General features: G+C 36.8%; 2 protein-coding genes across 7 annotated transcripts in view; one reads left to right on the top strand and one right to left on the bottom strand.

The window, feature by feature from the left end:
* Positions 1-10448: 10448 nt before the first annotated feature.
* Positions 10449-12281, top strand: LOC145999149 (uncharacterized). Its single transcript, XM_083136082.1, has 2 exons — positions 10449-10992; positions 12177-12281. The coding sequence occupies exons 1-2, from the start codon at positions 10453-10455 to the stop codon at positions 12279-12281; spliced, it is 645 nt and encodes a 214-aa protein (XP_082992208.1). The 5' UTR covers positions 10449-10452.
* Positions 12250-21884, bottom strand: part of LOC145999620 (uncharacterized) — a 152404-nt gene continuing 142769 nt past the window's right edge. For all 6 annotated transcript variants that reach the window (XM_083136709.1, XM_083136706.1, XM_083136710.1 and 3 more), the window contains one exon: positions 12250-16376. In XM_083136709.1, coding sequence (XP_082992835.1) covers positions 14168-16376 — 2209 coding nt within the window. In that variant the 3' untranslated portion in view covers positions 12250-14167. The remainder of the gene's footprint in view (positions 16377-21884) is intronic.

Genomic DNA, 21884 nt, shown 5'->3' on the forward strand with positions numbered 1-21884 from the left:
AGTGGAACAGGGAAGGAGGGGAAATAACTTTCATGACTCCTCAAACTGGAGTTTATTGCTAGTGCTGGCTGAGCAACAGAACATGTTTTACCAATTTTATAGAACCCCGGTTTTAAAGAGGTTTTACAGGGATTGGGGAACTTTTTAAAAATGGGATTTTTAACTGGTGGTTTTTAGACAGGAATGTTGGCAGTGATTAATTCAAGTATTCCTTAACCAAATCTCTAACCTAATCCTTTATTACACTTTGTGACATGGCATAATGATTAGTACCTAAAGAAAATAAGAACCTGAAGAAGGGGGCAGTCGTACTCTGAAACGTTGTTTTCAAAACTTCATACTCACTCATGTAAGTCCAATTTTATACTAATTAAGTATAGATTATATTATACAGTGAGTAACACGCACTACATGCAAAAATGTTAACAACTGATTAAGCCTTGAACTCCAAGAATAGCTTCATAATGTGATATGTAAACTACTGTATCACAAAAACTTCTGGCACATATGACGTAAAAGATCTACAGTGGCAAACCAGGAAAGGTAAAATATGGGTATTTGAATTTGGAAGATCCAACTATAATTTTGTGTGCAGAATCGTATCAAATTCTGAAATTTGTTTTACACTATTGGTTGAGAATTACGTGACACAAATGCAAATAATTTACTTTCTGATTTTCCAGAAAAAAATAATATATATATATATATATACAGGATGTCATTTTAATGGCGCCAACGTACCACAGATTCGTATAGAGCACATCAAAACAAACAACTTTTCTCAATAACATTTTTCTCTTTGGTGCTTCGATTCAACGCTACAACCGTTCTAAAAAGACCGTTTTGCCGCCTGGATGCTGGCAGCCCAACACACCATTTGATCGCATCTGTGACGTCATTTCCTGTGGTGAAACAGAGACGGCAGTATTGCAAGGAACACACAAATTTTATGAAAAATGACAAACTACTAACCACATTATTAGCTGCAAAATGAAGTGAGAAACGCGTCCAGAAGACCGAACATCATAGTCAGCAGTCATCTCAGGGGAAAGGGGAAGTGAATCAACGATATGAGAAATGGTAAAAAAAAAAAATATTCAAAATGAAGTGTCAATATCGGATTTTGTCTCAGCCTAAATGTCAAATATCAACAACAATCAATTTTATTGGACTTGCAGCTTACATGTGGCTGTTTACGCCCAGCTACATGTCAAATTTTTGCAAATCTCTTTGCAAGGTTGATATCTATAGGTTTGCGTCCAGATGCATTGTGGTACTTTGTACTGATAACGGAAGTATCCGAGGTTCACGTTGTTACAATATGGCTAAAACACGGACAACCACAGTAACAACGTAATGATGAATCAGTAACGAATATACTGCCCTGTTCACAGTTTCAAACTATTACATGTGTATCCGATGCATAGATAAACACAGTTGTCAGAGAGCTTGTATTACTACTACTTATATTCCTGTATTTTCAACCATTTCTGCCACTTGCCTCATAATGCCCTGAATATACATTATATTATGTGTTCCTTGCCTTTTTAATTTTGAGTTCTTTCATTTCTATTTTGTCATCTGTTCAGTGTGTCACAGACAACTAGTATCAGAAGGACGAAGTGGATAGACTAAATTGTAGATGCCAACTTTGTAACTAGATTTGCAAATATTTGACATGGTAGCTGAGACAAAATTCAATATGACCACTTCTACTTGAATTCTATTTTCTTTCTATCATTTGTTTACTTCCTGTTAAGCTACAGAACGTGTTTTCTTGTTTTGTTTTACGGTACATAATGTGGCTGATTTTAGCTATGTCATTTTTCACAGAATATGTCTGTTCCTGGCAACCCTGTAATGCATCGCTTCACGATGGGATACAACGTCAGAAATGCTATCAAATGTTGTGTTGGGTTGCCAGCATTCAGGCGACGAAACTATGCTCCGAGAAAAATGTTACGGAGAAAATTGGTTTGTTTTGATGTCCTCTATATGTTTCCGTGGTCCGTGGGTGCCATTAAAATGACATCCTGTATATTATATATATATATACAGGGTGTTGCAAAATACCTGTTACAACGCTTGGGAGGTGGTTCGACAAGTAAAAACGAGGAAAAAATGTCATGTGAAAAAATGTCGAAATCGGCACCGTTTGCGAGTGACAGGCGTGCGAAAATCGCCTCACACCATGCGTAAAGTACAATAACTCAAGAAGGAAGAAAGATATCAATGTCGGAATAAAAGAATACAAACAAAATCGTGCCTGACGAATACAATGGTGCAGCAATTGAGGCCCAGTGTAAATTGCGCAAGGTGACTCTCAAAGAAAGTGGGGAATCCCGATGGAAAATATAGGAAATTTACTACTATTTTCTACATAATGTTGAGATCGGAATGTAGGCAGTAAAAAATGACGACGTATGTCCACATGTCCCACTACTGCTGGGACACCGTCCCACACTCGGGAAATAGGAAATTCACTCGAAAATGACGCTATGCCGTCAAATTACGCTCAGATTGATTTCAGCTAATTGGTACAGAAAGCTCCACTAGAGGCGCTGTGAGTGTAGGTCACCTGTTACGTATTAGTGTTGGTGGATACTACGTAGAGACTGTAGTCGACCGTTGTTTTTCCTGTCTTGTTCTGCGTCTCGCAGCGTGGAGTTTAGTCTGGCGTGTGTGTATGGTTGAATTGCGCTAAGGAATACTGTACGTAGAGTACGTATTCCCGTGTTCTTTCTCGGTTTGCAACAACTGCGTGGACACCTGTGTGACATTACGTGGGTGCTAATCACGGTAGTTGTGATCCGTCACTCGGAGGGAAAGTGCCCCTGTTTCTGGGCAGTTCTCGAACAAGACAATGGTGGAGTACTCTACCCACGAGCTTGCTGATATGCATCTCGTTTATGGAGAGGCAAACCGAAACAGCCGTGAAGCACGTCGTTTGTATCACGAACGTTTTCCCAATAGGCGATTACCAGCACATGCACTCTTTCAAAGACTTGATGCTCGACTGCGTGAAACTGGATCTCTACTACCCCGTAGGTGGGATTGTGGAAGACCCCGCACTGTGCGCACTGTGCAATTTGAAGAGGACGTGTTGGACGCGATACGAGACCGTCCTGACACCAGCACACGTGTCATTGCTCGTACTCAACAAACCCACCATAGCAATGTGTTCCGCGTTCTTCGAGAGGAGGGATTGCACCCATACAAATTGCATAAGGTGCACCACATACTGCCCACGGACTTTCCCCTACGCATGGATTTCTGCCAATGGTACGTGCAACAAACTCTTTCCATTCCAGAGTTCCCAACAATAGTTTTGTGGACCGATGAGGCAATGTTCACCAGGGACGGCATGTTCAATAGCCACAACAGCCACGTCTGGGATATGGACAATCCGCATGCAATCATTGTGCGCCATCATCAACATAGGTTCGCAGTGAATGTGTGGTGTGGCGTAGTAGGTGACCACTTGATAGGCCTGTACATTTTGCCATCTACTTTGTGTGGTGGGAATTATCGGGTGTTTCTACATGACGTATTACCTGAACTTTTGGAAAACGTGCCACTGGCAGGTAGACAACGTATCTGGTTTCAACACGACGGCGTCCCCGCACATTTCGACCGGGGAGTCAGAGCCTTACTCAACGATATTTTCGGCGATCGTTGGATTGGCAGGGGTGGACCTTTACCGTGGCCACCTCGTTCCCCCGACCTCACACCACTGGATTTCTTTGTGTGGGGAGAAATGAAAAGGCTCGTGTATGAAACCCCTGTGGAAAGTGCTGAGGATCTCGTTGCTCGTGTTAGTGCCGCTGCTGGGACAATTGGTGACATGCCAGAGGTATTTGCACGTACCAGACAATCAGTGCTTCGCCGATGCCATCTTTGTCTTGAAGTCAATGGCGGACATTTTCAACAACGTCTCTGAGTATACCGGTGTTTGTGTGAGCCCCTATCAGCACCACATAGTGTCCTTTAGTGAAAGGTACGAGTGAAGATGCTGGATATCGCTGTACTTCATACCGTCGATCTGCATGTGCGGAGGTTGTGCGCTTCTCAGTGGAATCCCTTCCAGATGTGCTGTGCCTGGAAATGTTACATGCCATTGTGTGCGTTTTCTCGCCATTCTCCATCTTCATTCCTTCGAGGATTACCCACTTTCTTTGGGGAGCTCTCTTGTAGTATATGTACAGCCTAACGACATGTGGCCATTGTTTAACTTTTGTTTTTCGTACTGCAAAGTAGTGTGTCAACATTAATGGATTGAAAACTTTTTTTTATGATTTTCCAGTATTTTTTTCCATTTGGATGGTGTCCCAGCAGTAGTGAGACATGCGACAAATTGGTTTCTTTTCTTCGAACCGCAATGTGAACCGTGTACAACAGGAGATTTGCAGTTATTTTCCTATTTCCCGGGTGTGGGACGGTGTCCCAGCAGTAGTGGGACATGTGGACATACGTCGCCATTTTTTACTGGCTACATTCCGATCTCAACATTATGTAGAAGATAGTAGTAAATTTCTTGTATTTTCCATCAGGGGATTCCCCACTTTCTTTGAGAGTCCCCTTGCGCAATTTACACTGGGCCTCAATTGATGCACCATTGTATTCACCAGGTACGATTTTGTTTGTATTATTTTATTCCGACATTGCTATATTTCTTCCTTCTTGAGTTATTGTACTTTACACATGGTGTGAGGCGATTTTCGCACGCCTGTCACTCGAAAACGGTGCCGATTTCGACATTTTTTCACATGACATTTTTTCCTTGTTTTTACTTGTAGAATCACCTCCCAAGCGTTGTAACAGGTATTTTGCAACACCCTGTATATATATATATATATATATATATATATATATATATATATATATATATATATATATAAAAAAAAATAAATAACACAGTAATCTGCTAAGTGTGCAGTAATATCAATGATAAAACATAAAATATAGTGCCATAATTTTTTTATTATAAAAATAAAATTACATCCCAAAAGTAAAATAAAATCAAACATTTTTTTCAGTATTCTTCATGTTCGTTTCATAATGTGGTACTGAATGCTCAAGCCTAAATAGGAATTGTAGCCTTCCTGATCAAGCACAGTTACATGTAAAATATAATACACAATTTTTTTATCACAAAATTTCCCCATCCAAACACAATTATGCTATTTGACACAAAAATGAAACTTTACATTCACAAAATCGCACAACAGATTGAAGTATTAAAACGAAGGAATTGCTCTGAGGCATCACATAATGAACTCAAGTTCTTGAACAATCAAACACACAAAAAACAATAAATGAGGATATGAAACATTTTTCAGTAAAACTTTTAATTAATCCTACATTAAAACAAAATTTATTTACACAGATAATGACAATATTCCAAATAATATACAAGATAGTATTTTAAAAAGTGCAATGCAATTTTCCAAGCATGGATTTTTCTATGATGTTGCATAACTGGTTTAAATTTTTTTGTGAACACTAAAAAATGTCTCAACAATATACAAATTTAAGTTTAAAGTTATAACACACAGTTATTTTTCTTAGTGCATATGTTGATACCAGTCTGCAGTTTCAGTTATCTTTGATGAGGTCAATATATTCTACATAACTTGAACCTGACAAATTGTGTGATACTCTGCCACATGTCTTATTTAGATGAATGTGAACTTGTTGGTATGGTATATGCTGCTGAGTTAATGCGGAGTGGATTCTTCTTGATATGGACCCTCATATGCAAGCTACAACTTCATTTGGTGGTAAAACTTGAGTTTCTATTAAAATAATTAATAAGCTTCTCTTTTGTTTGAGCCATTTCCTTTCTTGAATAAAATTTCATTGCAGTCAGAACATATAAGCTGCTTACTGTCCGAGTACAAAATATTGCATCCTATCTATACAAAATTTACTCCATGGGATATAAAAATCAAATGTACCTCACTGAAAAACCAAAAGTACCTGTACTGAGGCAAAAGTAAGGCCAGTAACTTTAACACTGTCAGTTCTTATTCTGACAAAAAAATTTAAGTGTAATTTCTCTTCCGTTTTTTTTTAAGCTAAATTCAATTGCATGTAACTTCTTGCGAACCTATCATAAAAATATGACATTTTGTGTGATTTATGTGGAAATATGTCAGTCACATGTAATGTTGCTATCATTTGTGGAACAGCCACAATTATAATGTTGAAATCTCAGTAATGCTCAGTGAAGTTGTAATGCAACACATATCAAAATGGTGGTCATGGAAATAAATATCAAATTTCCACATTGTGCAAATTGAAAGAAAATATAAACAGATTTGCTTTGATTGGTTGATTTATTGCTTAAATCCAATATCCAATATGGAAACTACGTGTTCAAGGACTGAGAAATGTGACCATTTTTTTCTGTGCACTGTTGCCTCCTATTAAATATTAAATGCCTGTGAAGTCAAATGGAGGACACATTTCAGTACATTTCACATGCACACAAAACTGGAGTTAGTTTCTAGACAATAAAACAAAAGGCAACAATTGGGCTGTTTCCAAGGTAAATCAGAACCACAGGCTTTCAGCAGGAAAGAAAATGTGAAGTAAACTTTTTTGAGAATTTTGAGAAGAAGCACAGCATGGGGAACAAACAATGTCATGGTCAAGAATGCACGAATGACAACAGTTTGGTGAAGAACGCTAAGTCCACTTTATGCACAGTAAGGCTAATTGGGATTGATGGCCAATTTGACAGCAACAACTCTCCGAAAGGGTTTTGCCCCTTGTTCTTACACTCTGGACTTAGCCCTCAGTGATTATCAGATTTGTTTGAGCCACTTAAAGAACACGAGAGGGAAGAAATTAAAGACAGATGAAGCACTCACAAAAGATGTCCTTCAGCATCTACATCCAACATTCTTGACTTTTTCATTACCTTTATTTCCTTTTTCTTGACCTTTTTTCTGCATTTTCATTAACACTTATTTAATTGCTCCATACTAAGGTATAGTATGTAATTAAGAAACTATTTATTTTTATTCAATGAAAAACGTCTACCACAAGGCTGGTTAAGATGAAAAATGAAGCAGTACTTTAAAAAGACTTGCTTTAATTATTAATGCATGTAAAAATTAATGCTTCTTCCTCGATGGGGAATGGCCACATTACGTCAAATAAAATTTTTACAAAAAGGCTCATGCATATAAGAACGTAATTATAAAGAAACTAAGTGAACAATCTTACCTTAACCACAACTGAATAATATTTTAGATTTCAAAAAATTCAATTTCATCAAATCCCAGTTCAGGTATATAACAATGTAAATTCACTATACTGTAAAAAAAATAGAAAAAAATATTGACCACATGTTTATTTTTTTACTTTTTCTTGAGTTTCTTGGCCTACCTGTTGACTTCTTGATGTTTTCTTGACTGCTGGACACTCTGCAGTGACAGAAATAAATGTGTTACGAGGACTAATAGAGAAGTAATAACTTTTCTTGCTTCTGTTGTTTCATTGTCCATGTACAAACAGAAGATAGCAAATTGGAAGACACCGATCTCTTAAAGGGATTGGAAATCCCCCCCAGTCAATGCTTCCAAATGAAACTAACTTGGAAATCTGATTTGCAGTAGTATCCTGATCAATATGTTGTAAAAATCAAATGATGGTTTCAATATCCAACAGAGGGTACCCAGGATTCCAAGCAAAGAAGAAACCTGTCATACCACTTGTTCTAGCCTGTGTACAATAACTGTTGCAGCTAACAGATTTTATGGCTTTAACCTCAGCATACTGTCTCCTGACAATCTACTCATTCGATATCTCCTGCAAAGTCTTCTTTAAATGAGTTTTTGTAGAGGCTTGAATGTGCTAAACATTACTTCTTTGTGGGAAACATGTGTTTGCAGAAGTTACTCATGTATGGTTGGTCAATATTAATGGCATTTGAAAAACAGAACAAAAAATACACTCAAGATGAATGTTACCATGTTTAATTGCAATATAATTAAGCCTTGTTTCCATATTGAAACCAATAAGTTGCTGACCAAGGCAGTTTATTAAGGTAAAAACACTTAACACGTAACGTTTCGACCCTGTATCAGGGTCTTCCTCAGACGAAGAACTAAACTAAAATGATGAAATAAACTACACACAGAAAGATTACATACACATAGCAGGGTCACAAGCCACACAACAACAAATCAAGTTGACAGTCCTTATCTAGGAAGATTTCTACAAAGGAATTAAACATATCACCTCCTGACAGTTGTTGACTAATGGGTCTACTACACTGACAGGTGATTGGCAGGTCAAGATCAGCAAGAGTCTAAGAACCACCTGCTCACCACTCCCCCACCCCTCCTGCCTTTCTGGTTATGGGTGAATACCTCCTCCTCTGGTCTTCTTCTTTTCTCTTCTTTCTTCCTTCTTCATACTTCTTTTTTCTTCATTCCTTTTCTTCATCTTTTCAACTTTCTCTAACACACTCTTCCATTCCTTGTTTATCTTGAGCCCTCCATTCCAATTCATGATGTCTTCTCCTTTCTTTTCTATTTCTTTGGCCTCCTTCCATTTTCTCACTAGTTCTCTCTTCTCTTTTCCTATTTGCCTAGCCGAATCCCATTCAACTTCATGTCCTGTTTCTCTAGTGTGTTTGAATATGGCATTCCTGTCTCTCTTCAATCTCACATCATCCATGTGTTGCTTTAACCTGTCTTTAAGTCTCTTCTTCGTTTCCCCTATGTATACACTTTCACATCCTCTGCACTTCACCTCGTAGATAACCCCTTCCTCTTCCTCCTCTCTCTTTTCTTCATTCTTCTTGCTGGCTATACTTAAAATAGTGCGTCCTCCCTTCCTGTAAGTTCTTATACCCACTTTCCTCAGCACTTTGCATATCTTCTCTGTGGCATCGCCCATACTTCTTATACCAAACCATCTCTCTTTTTCTTTTTCTTCCTTCTCTTCCAGTCCTCTCTCTTTTATCTCTTTCCTTCTTCTGTTGATGTTGTGTCTGTCTTTCTTTTCATAGCCATTCTCTTCTAGTTGTTCCCACAGGCTATTAATCTTGGTTTCTTCTTCCCCTTTCTCTGTGCATATCTTCTTTATTCGGTCTTCCATATTCCTTATAAAATTACGTTTAGTTCCATCACCCACATCACTTCTTTTGTGGCAGAACACTCCTGCCGAACACTTCTTTTGATACCATGTAGCCACTATTCCCATTCCTCTCTTCTTTTTCATCTCAATATCCAAGAAATTTAATGTTCCTTCCTGTTCCGTTTCGAGCTCGAGGAATATCCCTGCTTTCTCATCTTCTACATCTTTAACAAGCTTACTCAGCTGCCTTTTTGTTCCTTTCCATATCCCAAAACAATCATCCACATATCTACAAAATAGACTTAACTTATCTCCTCCTTTCACTATCACTTCCTTCTCCCATTCATTCATAACTAATTCCGCCAGCACAGGGCTCAAGCAAGAGCCTATATTTAGACCTTCACTAATCTTGATGATTTTACTCCCCACTCTGCTGTAGCTATTGTCCCAAATGGTTTCCAGCGCTTGTACCACTCTCTCACTATCCCATTCTCCTATAATGCTTTTCCCAACTTTTTTCCTCACTATATCCACTACGTGTCCCCTTTTGATGCTCGGGAACATGCTTCTCACGTCTAGGCTAAACATTGTGATTTTATCCCCAGACTCCTTCAGACCTTTTATAAGGTCCACCACCTGCTCACTGTTTTTCACGGCTCTGCTTTCTTGGAGAAGAAGTTAAAAAAGGTAATTGAAGTGTTAGTGAGAGAACAAGAAAGCAGAGCCGTGAAAAACAGTGAGCAGGTGGTGGACCTTATAAAAGGTCTGAAGGAGTCTGGGGATAAAATCACAATGTTTAGCCTAGACGTGAGAAGCATGTTCCCGAGCATCAAAAGGGGACACGTAGTGGATATAGTGAGGAAAAAAGTTGGGAAAAGCATTATAGGAGAATGGGATAGTGAGAGAGTGGTACAAGCGCTGGAAACCATTTGGGACAATAGCTACAGCAGAGTGGGGAGTAAAATCATCAAGATTAGTGAAGGTCTAAATATAGGCTCTTGCTTGAGCCCTGTGCTGGCGGAATTAGTTATGAATGAATGGGAGAAGGAAGTGATAGTGAAAGGAGGAGATAAGTTAAGTCTATTTTGTAGATATGTGGATGATTGTTTTGGGATATGGAAAGGAACAAAAAGGCAGCTGAGTAAGCTTGTTAAAGATGTAGAAGATGAGAAAGCAGGGATATTCCTCGAGCTCGAAACGGAACAGGAAGGAACATTAAATTTCTTGGATATTGAGATGAAAAAGAAGAGAGGAATGGGAATAGTGGCTACATGGTATCAAAAGAAGTGTTCGGCAGGAGTGTTCTGCCACAAAAGAAGTGATGTGGGTGATGGAACTAAACGTAATTTTATAAGGAATATGGAAGACCGAATAAAGAAGATATGCACAGAGAAAGGGGAAGAAGAAACCAAGATTAATAGCCTGTGGGAACAACTAGAAGAGAATGGCTATGAAAAGAAAGACAGACACAACATCAACAGAAGAAGGAAAGAGATAAAAGAGAGAGGACTGGAAGAGAAGGAAGAAAAAGAAAAAGAGAGATGGTTTGGTATAAGAAGTATGGGCGATGCCACAGAGAAGATATGCAAAGTGCTGAGGAAAGTGGGTATAAGAACTTACAGGAAGGGAGGACGCACTATTTTAAGTATAGCCAGCAAGAAGAATGAAGAAAAGAGAGAGGAGGAAGAGGAAGGGGTTATCTACGAGGTGAAGTGCAGAGGATGTGAAAGTGTATACATAGGGGAAACGAAGAAGAGACTTAAAGACAGGTTAAAGCAACACATGGATGATGTGAGATTGAAGAGAGACAGGAATGCCATATTCAAACACACTAGAGAAACAGGACATGAAGTTGAATGGGATTCGGCTAGGCGAATAGGAAAAGAGAAGAGAGAACTAGTGAGAAAATGGAAGGAGGCCAAAGAAATAGAAAAGAAAGGAGAAGACATCATGAATTGGAATGGAGGGCTCAAGATAAACAAGGAATGGAAGAGTGTGTTAGAGAAAGTTGAAAAGATGAAGAAAAGGAATGAAGAAAAAAGAAGTATGAAGAAGGAAGAAAGAAGAGAAAAGAAGAAGACCAGAGGAGGAGGTATTCACCCATAACCAGAAAGGCAGGAGGGGTGGGGGAGTGGTGAGCAGGTGGTTCTTAGACTCTTGCTGATCTTGACCTGCCAATCACCTGTCAGTGTAGTAGACCCATTAGTCAACAACTGTCAGGAGGTGATATGTTTAATTCCTTTGTAGAAATCTTCCTAGATAAGGACTGTCAACTTGATTTGTTGTTGTGTGGCTTGTGACCCTGCTATGTGTATGTAATCTTTCTGTGTGTAGTTTATTTCATCATTTTAGTTTAGTTCTTCGTCTGAGGAAGACCCTGATACAGGGTCGAAACGTTACGTGTTAAGTGTTTTTACCTTAATAAACTGCCTTGGTCAGCAACTTATTGGTTTACCATGTTTGTGCAAGGAAGCCTTCAAAGTGAATAATTTGTCACATAATCAGAATTTAAATGGTCTTACTTGAGTATGAACCCTAATATGTACAGTGTGAGACAAAAGTCCAGCACCACCCTTTCAATTTGAAAACAGCTTGATGACCATGTCATACAGTTTTCGTTTAAATTATTATTTAGTTGGTAGGCTCTACAGTGCATTATGAAACTTCAGATATGGATAATGGGGGTGGGGGCATGCCAGATGGGGTCAATATGCATCATGGTGGCCATCTTGAAAGCTGCCATTTTGGAATTGCCTCAAGATTTTCAAAGAGCTCATGTGGCTCATGTGGCATGCAATTCAAGATGTGCATTTTATCATAAACAAGATATGCAGTTATTTTTCCCCAACTTTATTTGGTGAGGATATTTTGACAGTTGAAGTTCACATTTGGTATAATGAAATGGGTTGTTATTTTTTCGTTCTAGGTGATGTAACATGGCACCAGCCTTATAAGAAAGGATGGAAATTGTTGTGATAAGTGGGGAGCGCAGTGTCAGGGTCGTCGCAGAGGATTTCAACACCCGGCATACATAGAGAGACGACATCTCGCATACTGCAGTGTTGGGTGTGTTGCTGTTGCAGAAGTTTAAAGAGACAGGATCCGTGCATGACAGAGAACATACTGCATGGCTTAGGATAGGACCAGTACCGATGAGGAAGCAGCAACAGCAATCGTGGCATCCTTAGTCAAGAGCCCAAAACACAGTACCCAACATTTGGCATCAGTGTCAGGAGTCAGTCAGAGATCCATTCTCCGGGTGTTGCATTCGAACAAGTGGCACCCCCCTACAAATTTGAAATGTAGCAGAACCCACTGAGTGGCCACCCTCTTTTCTGGACCTTAGGCCCCCTTACACTTGGGGTCATCTTAAAGACATGATTTATCAAGACAAAATCAATGATCTCCATCTTACAGCACCGGATCCAGCAAGTGTGTGGGTCTGTGGACCCTGCAGTGTTATTGCGTGTTCATGAGGACTGGTGGAAATGTTTTGCATTTTGTGTGGCATAGAAGGGTTGAGTTGAGTTGGTGTTTTAAGTCTACTTTATGCACAGGAAGGCTAATCGGGACTGGACCTACATTTAAAGTGGAATCCGAACCACTATGAGCCTCCACTGGGTATCGAACCTGGGAACCATTTATAACAAGGCGATGACGGCATAGAAAAGTCAAAACACATAGAGCTTATTTTGTAGGATGCCAAATTTCAACTTCAACTGTCAAAATAACCTCACAAAATAAAGTTAGGTGGAAAATAACTGCATATTATTGTTTGAGAAAATGCACATCTTAAATAATGTGCCACATGACTCCCTTCCCATTTGAAAATCTGGAGGAAATTCCAAAATGGTGGCTTTCAAGATGACTGCCATGATGCATACTGGCCCCATCTGGTGTGCCCCACACCCATTACCCACACCTAAAGTCCTCCGTCAAGCCGCTTTCAAATTATATCAACTGAGAATTTATGGGAAAAATCTTGGTTGCAAATTGAACAACAAAAAGATTTCTTTTGATGTGAAACATGTAATATACAATAAAAACCCATTAGAGGTAAAACTCTTGTTGCAAATCAAAGAATTAAAAGGATTCTCATAAATGTAAACCCTTGCTTGCACAATTTTTGGGGGGAGGGGGAGGGGGCAAAATCTTTCTTACAAATTGAACAATTAAAACACAACTCTTGCATGTGAACCTTTTATATGCACAATAAGATCTCCTTTATGATTGAAAGTTTTCTTACAAATTTAATAAATAATAGGTTTCTCTTATGTGCTCACTAATATATGCTTTATGATTGCAATATTGTTGCAAATTAAACCATTAAGACTTCTCTCCAGTGTGAACCACCATATCCTGATTTCTTTTTTGGGGAACCTCTTCTTGAAAATTGATCAATTAAATGGTTCCTCTTCCCATATTCTCATTGACATATTTTTCAACTGAAACTTTTGTTTCAAACCAAACAAAAAGCACCTCTCTGGCGTGAACATCATATGCACAATAAAATGTCCTATTTGGCAAAACTTATTCTTGCAAATTGAACAATTAAAAAGGCTTCTTTGGCATGTGAACTTTCATCCGTATGGTCCTTAAGATATCCTTTCCGTCGGAAATGTTTGCCGCAAACTGAACAATTAAAAAGATCCTCTTACGTGTGAACAGTCATATGGTAAATAAAATTTCCTTTAAGACTAAATCTTTTGCTGTAATTTGAACAAATAAAAGGCTCCTCTTGCACGTGAATACTCATATGCTTACTAAGATATCCTTTACGATTGAAACCTTTGCTGCAAATTGAACAATTAAAAGGTTTCTCTTGAGTGTGAATTCACATATGTACACTAAGATCTCTTCTATGACTGAAATCTCTGTTGCAAATTGTACAATTAAAAGGCTTCTCTTGTGTGTGAATCCTCATATGCATACTAAGATCTCCTTTCTGATTGAAACTTTTGTTGCAAATTGAACAATTAAAAGGCTTCTCTTGAGTGTGAATACTCATATGCACACTAAGATCTCCTTCATAATTGAAACTTTTGTTGCAAATTGAACAATTAAAAGGCTTCTTTTAAGTGTGAACCCTCATATGTGCTCTAAGAGATCCTTTCCAATTGAAACTTTTGTTGCAAATTGAACAATTAAAAGGCTTCTCTTGTGTGTGAACCCTCATATGCACACTAAGATCTCCTTTTTTATTGAAACTTTTGTTGCAAATTGAACAATTAAAAGGCTTCTCTTGTGTGTGAATCCTCATATGCACACTAAGATCTCCTTTACGTTTGAAACTTTTGTTGCAAATTGAACAATTAAAAGGCTTCTCTTGTGTGTGAACCCTCAAATGTGCTCTAAGAGTTCGTTTCTGATTGAAACTTTTGTTGCAAATTGAACAATTAAAAGGCTTCTCTTGTGTGTGAATCCTCATATGCACACTAAGATCTCCTTCATAATTGAAACTTTTGTTGCAAATTGAACAATTAAAAGGCTCCTCTTGTGTGTGAGTCCTCATATGCACACTAAGATCTCCTTTTTTATTGAAACTTTTGTTGCAAATTGAACAATTAAAAGGCTTCTCTTGTGTGTGAACCCTCATATGTGCTCTAAGAGTTCCTTTCCAATTGAAACTTTTGTTGCAAATTGAACAACTAAAAGGCTTCTCTTGTGTGTGAATCCTCATATGCACACTAAGATCTCCTTTATAATTGAAACTTTTGTTGCAAATTGAACAATTAAAAGGCTTCTCTTGTGTGTGAACCCTCATATGTGCTCTAAGAGTTCCTTTCCGATTGAAACTTTTGTTGCAAATTGAACAATTAAAAGGCTTCTCTTGTGTGTGAATTCTCATATGCACACTAAGATCTCCTTTATACCTGAAACTTTTGTTGCAAATTGAACAATTAAAAGGCTTCTCTTGTGTGTGAATCCTCATATGCACACTAAGATTTCCTTTACGTTTGAAACTTTTGTTGCAAATTGAACAATTAAAAGGCTTCTCTTGTGTGTGAACCCTCATATGCAAACTAAGATTTCCTTTCTGATTGTAACTTTTGTTGCACATTGAACAATTAAAAGGCTTCTCTTGCATGTGAACCTTCATATGATAAATAATATTTCGTTTACGTTTGAAACTTTTGTTGCAAATTGAACAATTAAAAGGTTTCTCTTGTGTGTGAACCCTCATATGCAAACTAAGATTTCCTTTACATTTGAAACTTTTGTTGCAAATTGAACAATTAAAAGGCTTCTCTTGTGTGTGAACCCTCATATGCAAACTAAGATTTCCTTTCTGATTGTAACTTTTGTTGCACATTGAACAATTAAAAGGCTTCTCTTGCATGTGAACCTTCATATGATAAATAATATTTCGTTTACGTTTGAAACTTTTGTTGCAAATTGAACAATTAAAAGGCTTCTCTTGTGTGTGAACCATCATATGTGCTCTAAGAGTTCCTTTCTGATTGAAACTTTTGTTGCAAATTGAACAATTAAAAGGTTTCTCTAGTGTGTGAATCCTCATATGTGCTCTAAGAGTTCCTTTCTGATTGAAACTTTTGTTGCAAATTGAACAATTAAAAGGTTTCTCTAGTGTGTTAATCCTCATATGCACACTAAGATCTCCTTTATAATTGAAACCTTTGTTGCAAATTGAACAATTAAAAGGCTTCTCTTGTGTATGATTCCTCACATGCTTACTAACATATCCTTTATGATTTAAACTTTTGTTGCAAATTGAACAATTAAAAGGTTTCTCTTGTGTGTGAACCCTCATATGCACACTAAGATCTCCTTTATAATTGAAACTTTTGTTGCAAATTGAACAATTAAAAGGCTTCTTTTGTGTGTGAACCCTCATATGTGCTCTAAGATTTCCTTTACGTTTGAAACTTTTGTTGCAAATTGAACAATTAAAAGCTCTCTCTTGTGTGTGAACCCTCATATGCAAACTAAGATTTCCTTTACATTTGAAACTTTTATTGCAAATTGAACAACTAAAAATCTCCTCGTGTGTGTGAATACTCATATGCTTAGTAAGATACCATTTACAATTGAAAATTTTGTTGCAAATTGAACAATTGAAATTCTTCTCTTGTGTGTGGAAATTTATATGCTCATCTAGGTATCTTTTACAAATGAAACTTCTTTTGCAAATTGAACAATTAAAAGGCTGTTCTTGCACACTTCTTTGTTCCATCTCTTCCAACAACAATGGCAGATGACTATCTGAACTTGAAATATCTTTCAATTTGAAAAAGTTTTCCATGTCATTTTTGTTCTGGTACCTGTAAAAAAATTAGGACACAGTATGAATTATAATAATTTGAATTATTCTAAATAATAGAATTATCTCGGCTCTTAAAACAATAGAATTTATTAATGATAGGATATCATATGCAGTTTTACAGGGTAGGTGGTGTAAAATTATTTTAATAAACATACATGCACCAACGGAAGATAAAGATGATAATACTAAAGATGATTTTTATACAGAGTTAGAACAGGTCTTTGATAAATTTTCTCAGCATGATATGAAAATTCTGTTAGGTGACTGTAATGCACAGATTGGGAAAGAAGAGACATTTAAACCCACGATTGGTAAAGAAAGTCTTCATGAATTAAGTAATGATAATGGTATAAGATTGATTACTTTTGCAACCTCAAAGAATTTAATTGTGAAAAGTACCACTTTTAAACATAAAGATATCCATAAATATACCTGGTCTTCTCCAGATGGTAAAACTCATAATCAGATAGATCATATTCTCATTGATAAGAGAAGGCATACTAGTATAATTGACGTTCGTACACATAGAGGTGCTGACTGTGCCAGTGACCATTATTTAGTAATTGCTAAATTAAGAGAAAGACTCTCAGTGATAAATCATAAGCAACAAAATCTAAAAGTTCTAAAATTTGATACAGGAAAGTTTACTGATGAAAGAATTAAGAAAGATTACCAAATTAAACTGTCAAATAGATTTGATGTTTTGCAGGATTTAAATGATGATGAAAATATAAATGAAACAGACGTAAATAAGAATTGGGAGCACATACGTAATGCAATAGAATCAGCAGCTAAAGAAAGTATAGGATACCATAAACCGAGAAAAAGTAAGCCATGGTTTGATAATGAATGTCATAATCTAATAGAAATAAGAAATCAGGCTAGACTTAGGTGGTTAAATAACTCTGATGATACAAATCTAAACAATTATAATAGAATAAAGCGAGAAGTTAACCGCACGTTTAGAAGTAAAAAAAGAGATTACTTGAAAAGCAAAATTAACGAAATTGAAACAAACAGCAAAAATAAAAATATCAGAGATTTATATAAAGGTGTAAATGAGTTTAGAAAGGGGTGGCAACCTAAAGTAAACTTGATAAAAGATAAAGACGGTGATTTTCTAGCTGACCCAAGCGATATTCTAAATAGATGGAAGAACTACTTTAATGACCTTTTAAATGTCCATGTAGGAGATAAATCAGAAGTGAATGAAGTACACATAGCAGAACCTTTAGTCCCAGAACCTAACTTGACTGAAGTTAAAGATGCTATTAAAAGGCTAAAGAATAACAAAGCACCTGGCATTGATTTAATACCAGCTGAGTTAATTAAATATGGTGGAAATTCATTAATTTGTCAAATTCATAAATTAATTTGTTTAATATGGAATAAAGAAGAAATCCCTCAACAGTGGAAAGAATCCATAATTGTTCCTGTGTTTAAAAAAGGTGATAAAATGAACTGCAATAATTACCGTGGAATTTCTCTACTCTCAACAACATATAAAATATTATCTAACATTCTTTTAACAAGACTAACCCCATATGCTAATGAAATTATAGGTGATTATCAATGTGGATTTAAACGCAACAGATCAACTACAGATCAAATTTTTCACATCAGACAGACACTTGAAAAAAAGTGGGAATATAATCAAAATGTCCATCAGCTATTCATTGATTTCAAAAAAGCATATGATTCGGTCAAAAGAGATAAATTATATAATATATTAGTAGAGTTTGGAATACCTAAGAAGCTTGTTAGTATGATAAAAATATGCACCAGTGAAACAGAAAGTAAAATTCGTGTGGGTATTAATATGTCTGACAAATTTACAATTCATGATGGGTTAAAACAAGGAGATGCATTATCTCCATTGCTCTTTAATTTTGCCTTAGAATATGCTGTTAGGAAGGTAAATGAAACTAAAGAAGGACTAAAATTAAATGGTGTGACTCAGTTGTTAGCATATGCAGATGATGTAGACTTACTGGGGGATGATGTGAATACAATTAAGAATAATGCTAAAATATTTTTCAAAACTGCTAAAGAGATAGGTTTGGAAGTTAACAAAGAGAAAACTAAATATATGCTTACAGGCCGAAACCAAGTGTTAGGTAATAATCAAAATCTAATTATTGATAACAACTCGTTTGAAACAGTTTCCAAATTCAAATACTTAGGAGTAATATTAACAAATGAAAATTATATTAAAGAGGAAATAAAAAGTAGGCTTAATTCAGGAAATGCATGTTACTTCTCTCTTCATAAACTTTTGTCTTCTCGTTTAATATCTAAGAATCTAAAAGTTAAAATATACAAAATCGTAATTTTGCCTGTAGTATTATATGGGTGTGAAACTTGGTCCCTTACATTGAAAGAGGAACATAAATTGAGAGTATTTGAAAATAGGATCCTTAGGAAAATATTTGGACCTAAAAGGGATGAGGAGACAGGTGAGTGGAGAAGGTTACATAATTTAGAACTACATAATTTGTATTCATGTCCAGACATTATTAGAATAATTAAATCAAGAAGACTTAGGTGGGCAGGCCATGTGGCACGAATGGGAGAGGAAAGAGGAGTTTTCAGGATTCTTGTTGGGAAACCTGATGGTAAGAGACCAGTAGGAAGGCCAAGACGAAGATGGAGGGACAACGTCGAGATGGACCTAAGGGAAATCGGTAGGGATGGAAAAGAGTATATAGATCTTGCTCAAGATAGGGACAGATGGAAGGCCTGTGTTGCTGCAGCCATGAACCTTCGGGTTTAAGAAGGCTAGAGAGAGTTAGTATGAATTATTTGGTGAATAACTAATTTGTAATTCGATGCGAAATCACCCAGAGCAGTGTGCTTCATAGTCATGGATTTGTTTCAAATTATTTATACTGATAGATACTTGGTCAAATATGACAAATATGTTATATTAGAAATGTCCAACAAATATCACTGTTCTACTAAAAATATCTTTTTTATTTTTTCTGGAGGAAAAAGTTTTGATTCCCATTGCAAATTTTGTGCTGATTTCAAAGCATTATTTAGATTTTATCTGTCAGGGATACTTTATGAGTAATCCTGATTTTAATTTTTTCTAAAATTTTTGCAATTTTGTGACCGATCGTTTACATCAAGGAGGAAAGGGAATCGAAACAACCCTTTTTGATAATAAACTGAGTCCGATACACAGAGGGGAAGAAGCGCGCATGCATTTTGGCACGGAAAGGTTACAGTAGTTCGCGTGGAGATTTTATACTGAGAGGTAGACGTGCAAGTTAGTACTCAGTCTGTTGAGCTTTGTAGACCTCTGTGGACATTTTCTTCTGATGAAAGGATAGTAGAGTCTTCAGTTGGAAGACCACGCTAGTATGTCGTTGTTTGCAGAAGCACTAGAAACTTAAAATTGGCATTAAGGCTCTCCGGAAGAAAGATTGTGCGGGAGTGAACTCTGTCTGCAGCAGTTTTGCAGATTTTCAGCTAGTGAAGCCGAGGTTGCAGAGAAACATTTTCTCCAGCTACAAGACAGCAATGATCGTCGGAAAAAGAAGATGGAGCAATGAGGATTTTAGTGGAGTGGTCACCAGTGTACAGTGCTTTCGTGTTTTTAATCCCCTCAAGCTTGACCTTCTGAAAAAAAATCCCACTACAGTTCTTAAAAAATGCTAATTATTTCTAAAGGCTGGCCGGCAAAGTAATAGTAAGTAAAAAGGTTAATTTTGTTATTTTTATAAATATATTTATTTTACCAAGATAATCTAAAGTACTGGTGTCAACTCTTGTATTGAGTTAACTCATATAAACCTCAAGAACCACCATCGAATCAGCGAGAACCTTTAAATGTTTGTGAAATGATTTCTTGGTTTTTTCTTCTGTAATAAAAGAAAGTAAAGGTAATTGGTTATTCTTTCTTTCATACATTAAAAACTATAATAATATTTGCAAGGACACAGTTTTATCGTTACATGGTGCCCAAAACTACCGGGAATTGCTATTGGATTGTCTTGGTTAAAAAAAAAAAAAAATAGTGAGATTTCTTTGTAATCTGTCGAAGGTGTTGCTGTGTAAACACTGATTGTTGTATGATGTAAGGAACGCGGTAATGACTTTTGGGTTATTGGTTAAAAGAAAACGTAGACTCGTGCCCAGACATTCTGTCGTCAAATGAAGTTGAGTTGCTTCAGCTGTTAGGCTTAAAGGAAATACTGACAACTCTTTCTTTTGTGTTATTGGGAAGGGGAGAAGTAGGTCAGCAGAAACGACAACATGAATCGTATATCAGTGTCACCTTATGAGAAGGACCAGGTATCCGAAATTCCCTGGGATAACATGTTAGATTGCTGTGGGAAAAGACTGGGCATTGATTGTGCTGTTGAATGTTGTGTATGAAACGGGTGCATAAAAAATGCAAAGATATGAGTGAAGAGGCGCTGTGATCAATTAGATGCCCCGAAGCACTTACGGTTGTGCTCATTATTAGACACACTGGGCCATAGGCAGCGCTTGCTGTTAGCAATTCTGTGCTATTCCCCTTTTGGTCGTTACATAGGAGGTGGCGCTACTGTCAGTTTAGTCGCCATAATCTTTCTATAAGTATAGCTTGTGTCGTTTGTATAATGCCAAAGAAGCGGGGAAAACGAGCGCATACATGTAATAAATAAGATTACGCTTTAAAGGCAAGGACAATAAATTAGAAGAAAGAAAAGAAGATTAAGCCTTTTCCAAAAATAGAAAGAAAAGTAGAAGAAGCCTTTTCCCTAATCAAAGATAGAAAAGAAGAAGCCTTTTACCAAAAATATAAGGAAGAAAAGAAGAAGTCTTTTCCCTAATCAAAGATAGAAAAGAAGAAGCCTTTTACCAAAATAGAAGGAAGAAAAGAAGAAGAAGCCTTTACCCAAATCAAAGTTAGGAAGGAAGAAGCTGCATTTTACCTTAACAGAGTATAGAAAAGAAGAAGCCTTTTCACTAATCAACAATAGAAAAAGTAGCCTTTTCCCAAATCAAAGATAGGAAGGAAGAAGAAGCTTTTACGAAAATAGAAGGAAGAAAAGAGGAAGAAGACTTTTTCTCAAAATTGTGAGAAGAAAAGAAGAAGAAGATTTCCTTTCAATTATACATATATTTATAAGAAGAATATAATCGACGTAAATTTGGAATCAGCATATTATATATATATATTTCAATGTATATATAAGCTTCGCTATATATTTTCTCTGTATTGTGTACAGTTTTCAGAATATAGATCCGCATTTAACTATATCCTCTTGGCTATAAACCGCTTTCTTATTTGGAATTCTCGAATAATCCCCTGAGATTAAGATATATCTGTAGCTGTGGTATGTTTATTTTAAGAAGTGCACTAGAGGGACATTGCACAAGTGGCACCCATAAAATGGAGCCTTACCTTAACTTACCCACGAATGAGACGTTGCAATTCTTGTGAAAAAATTTGTGCCAGGTAAAGAGAAAAGCTCAGAGGAATTTTTCTGGGACAATGCCTGACTGCTCAGAC

This window comes from Lepisma saccharinum, chromosome 15 (genome assembly GCF_977018435.1).
Source record: "Lepisma saccharinum chromosome 15, izLepSacc3.1, whole genome shotgun sequence".
Lineage (NCBI taxonomy): Eukaryota > Metazoa > Arthropoda > Insecta > Zygentoma > Lepismatidae > Lepisma > Lepisma saccharinum.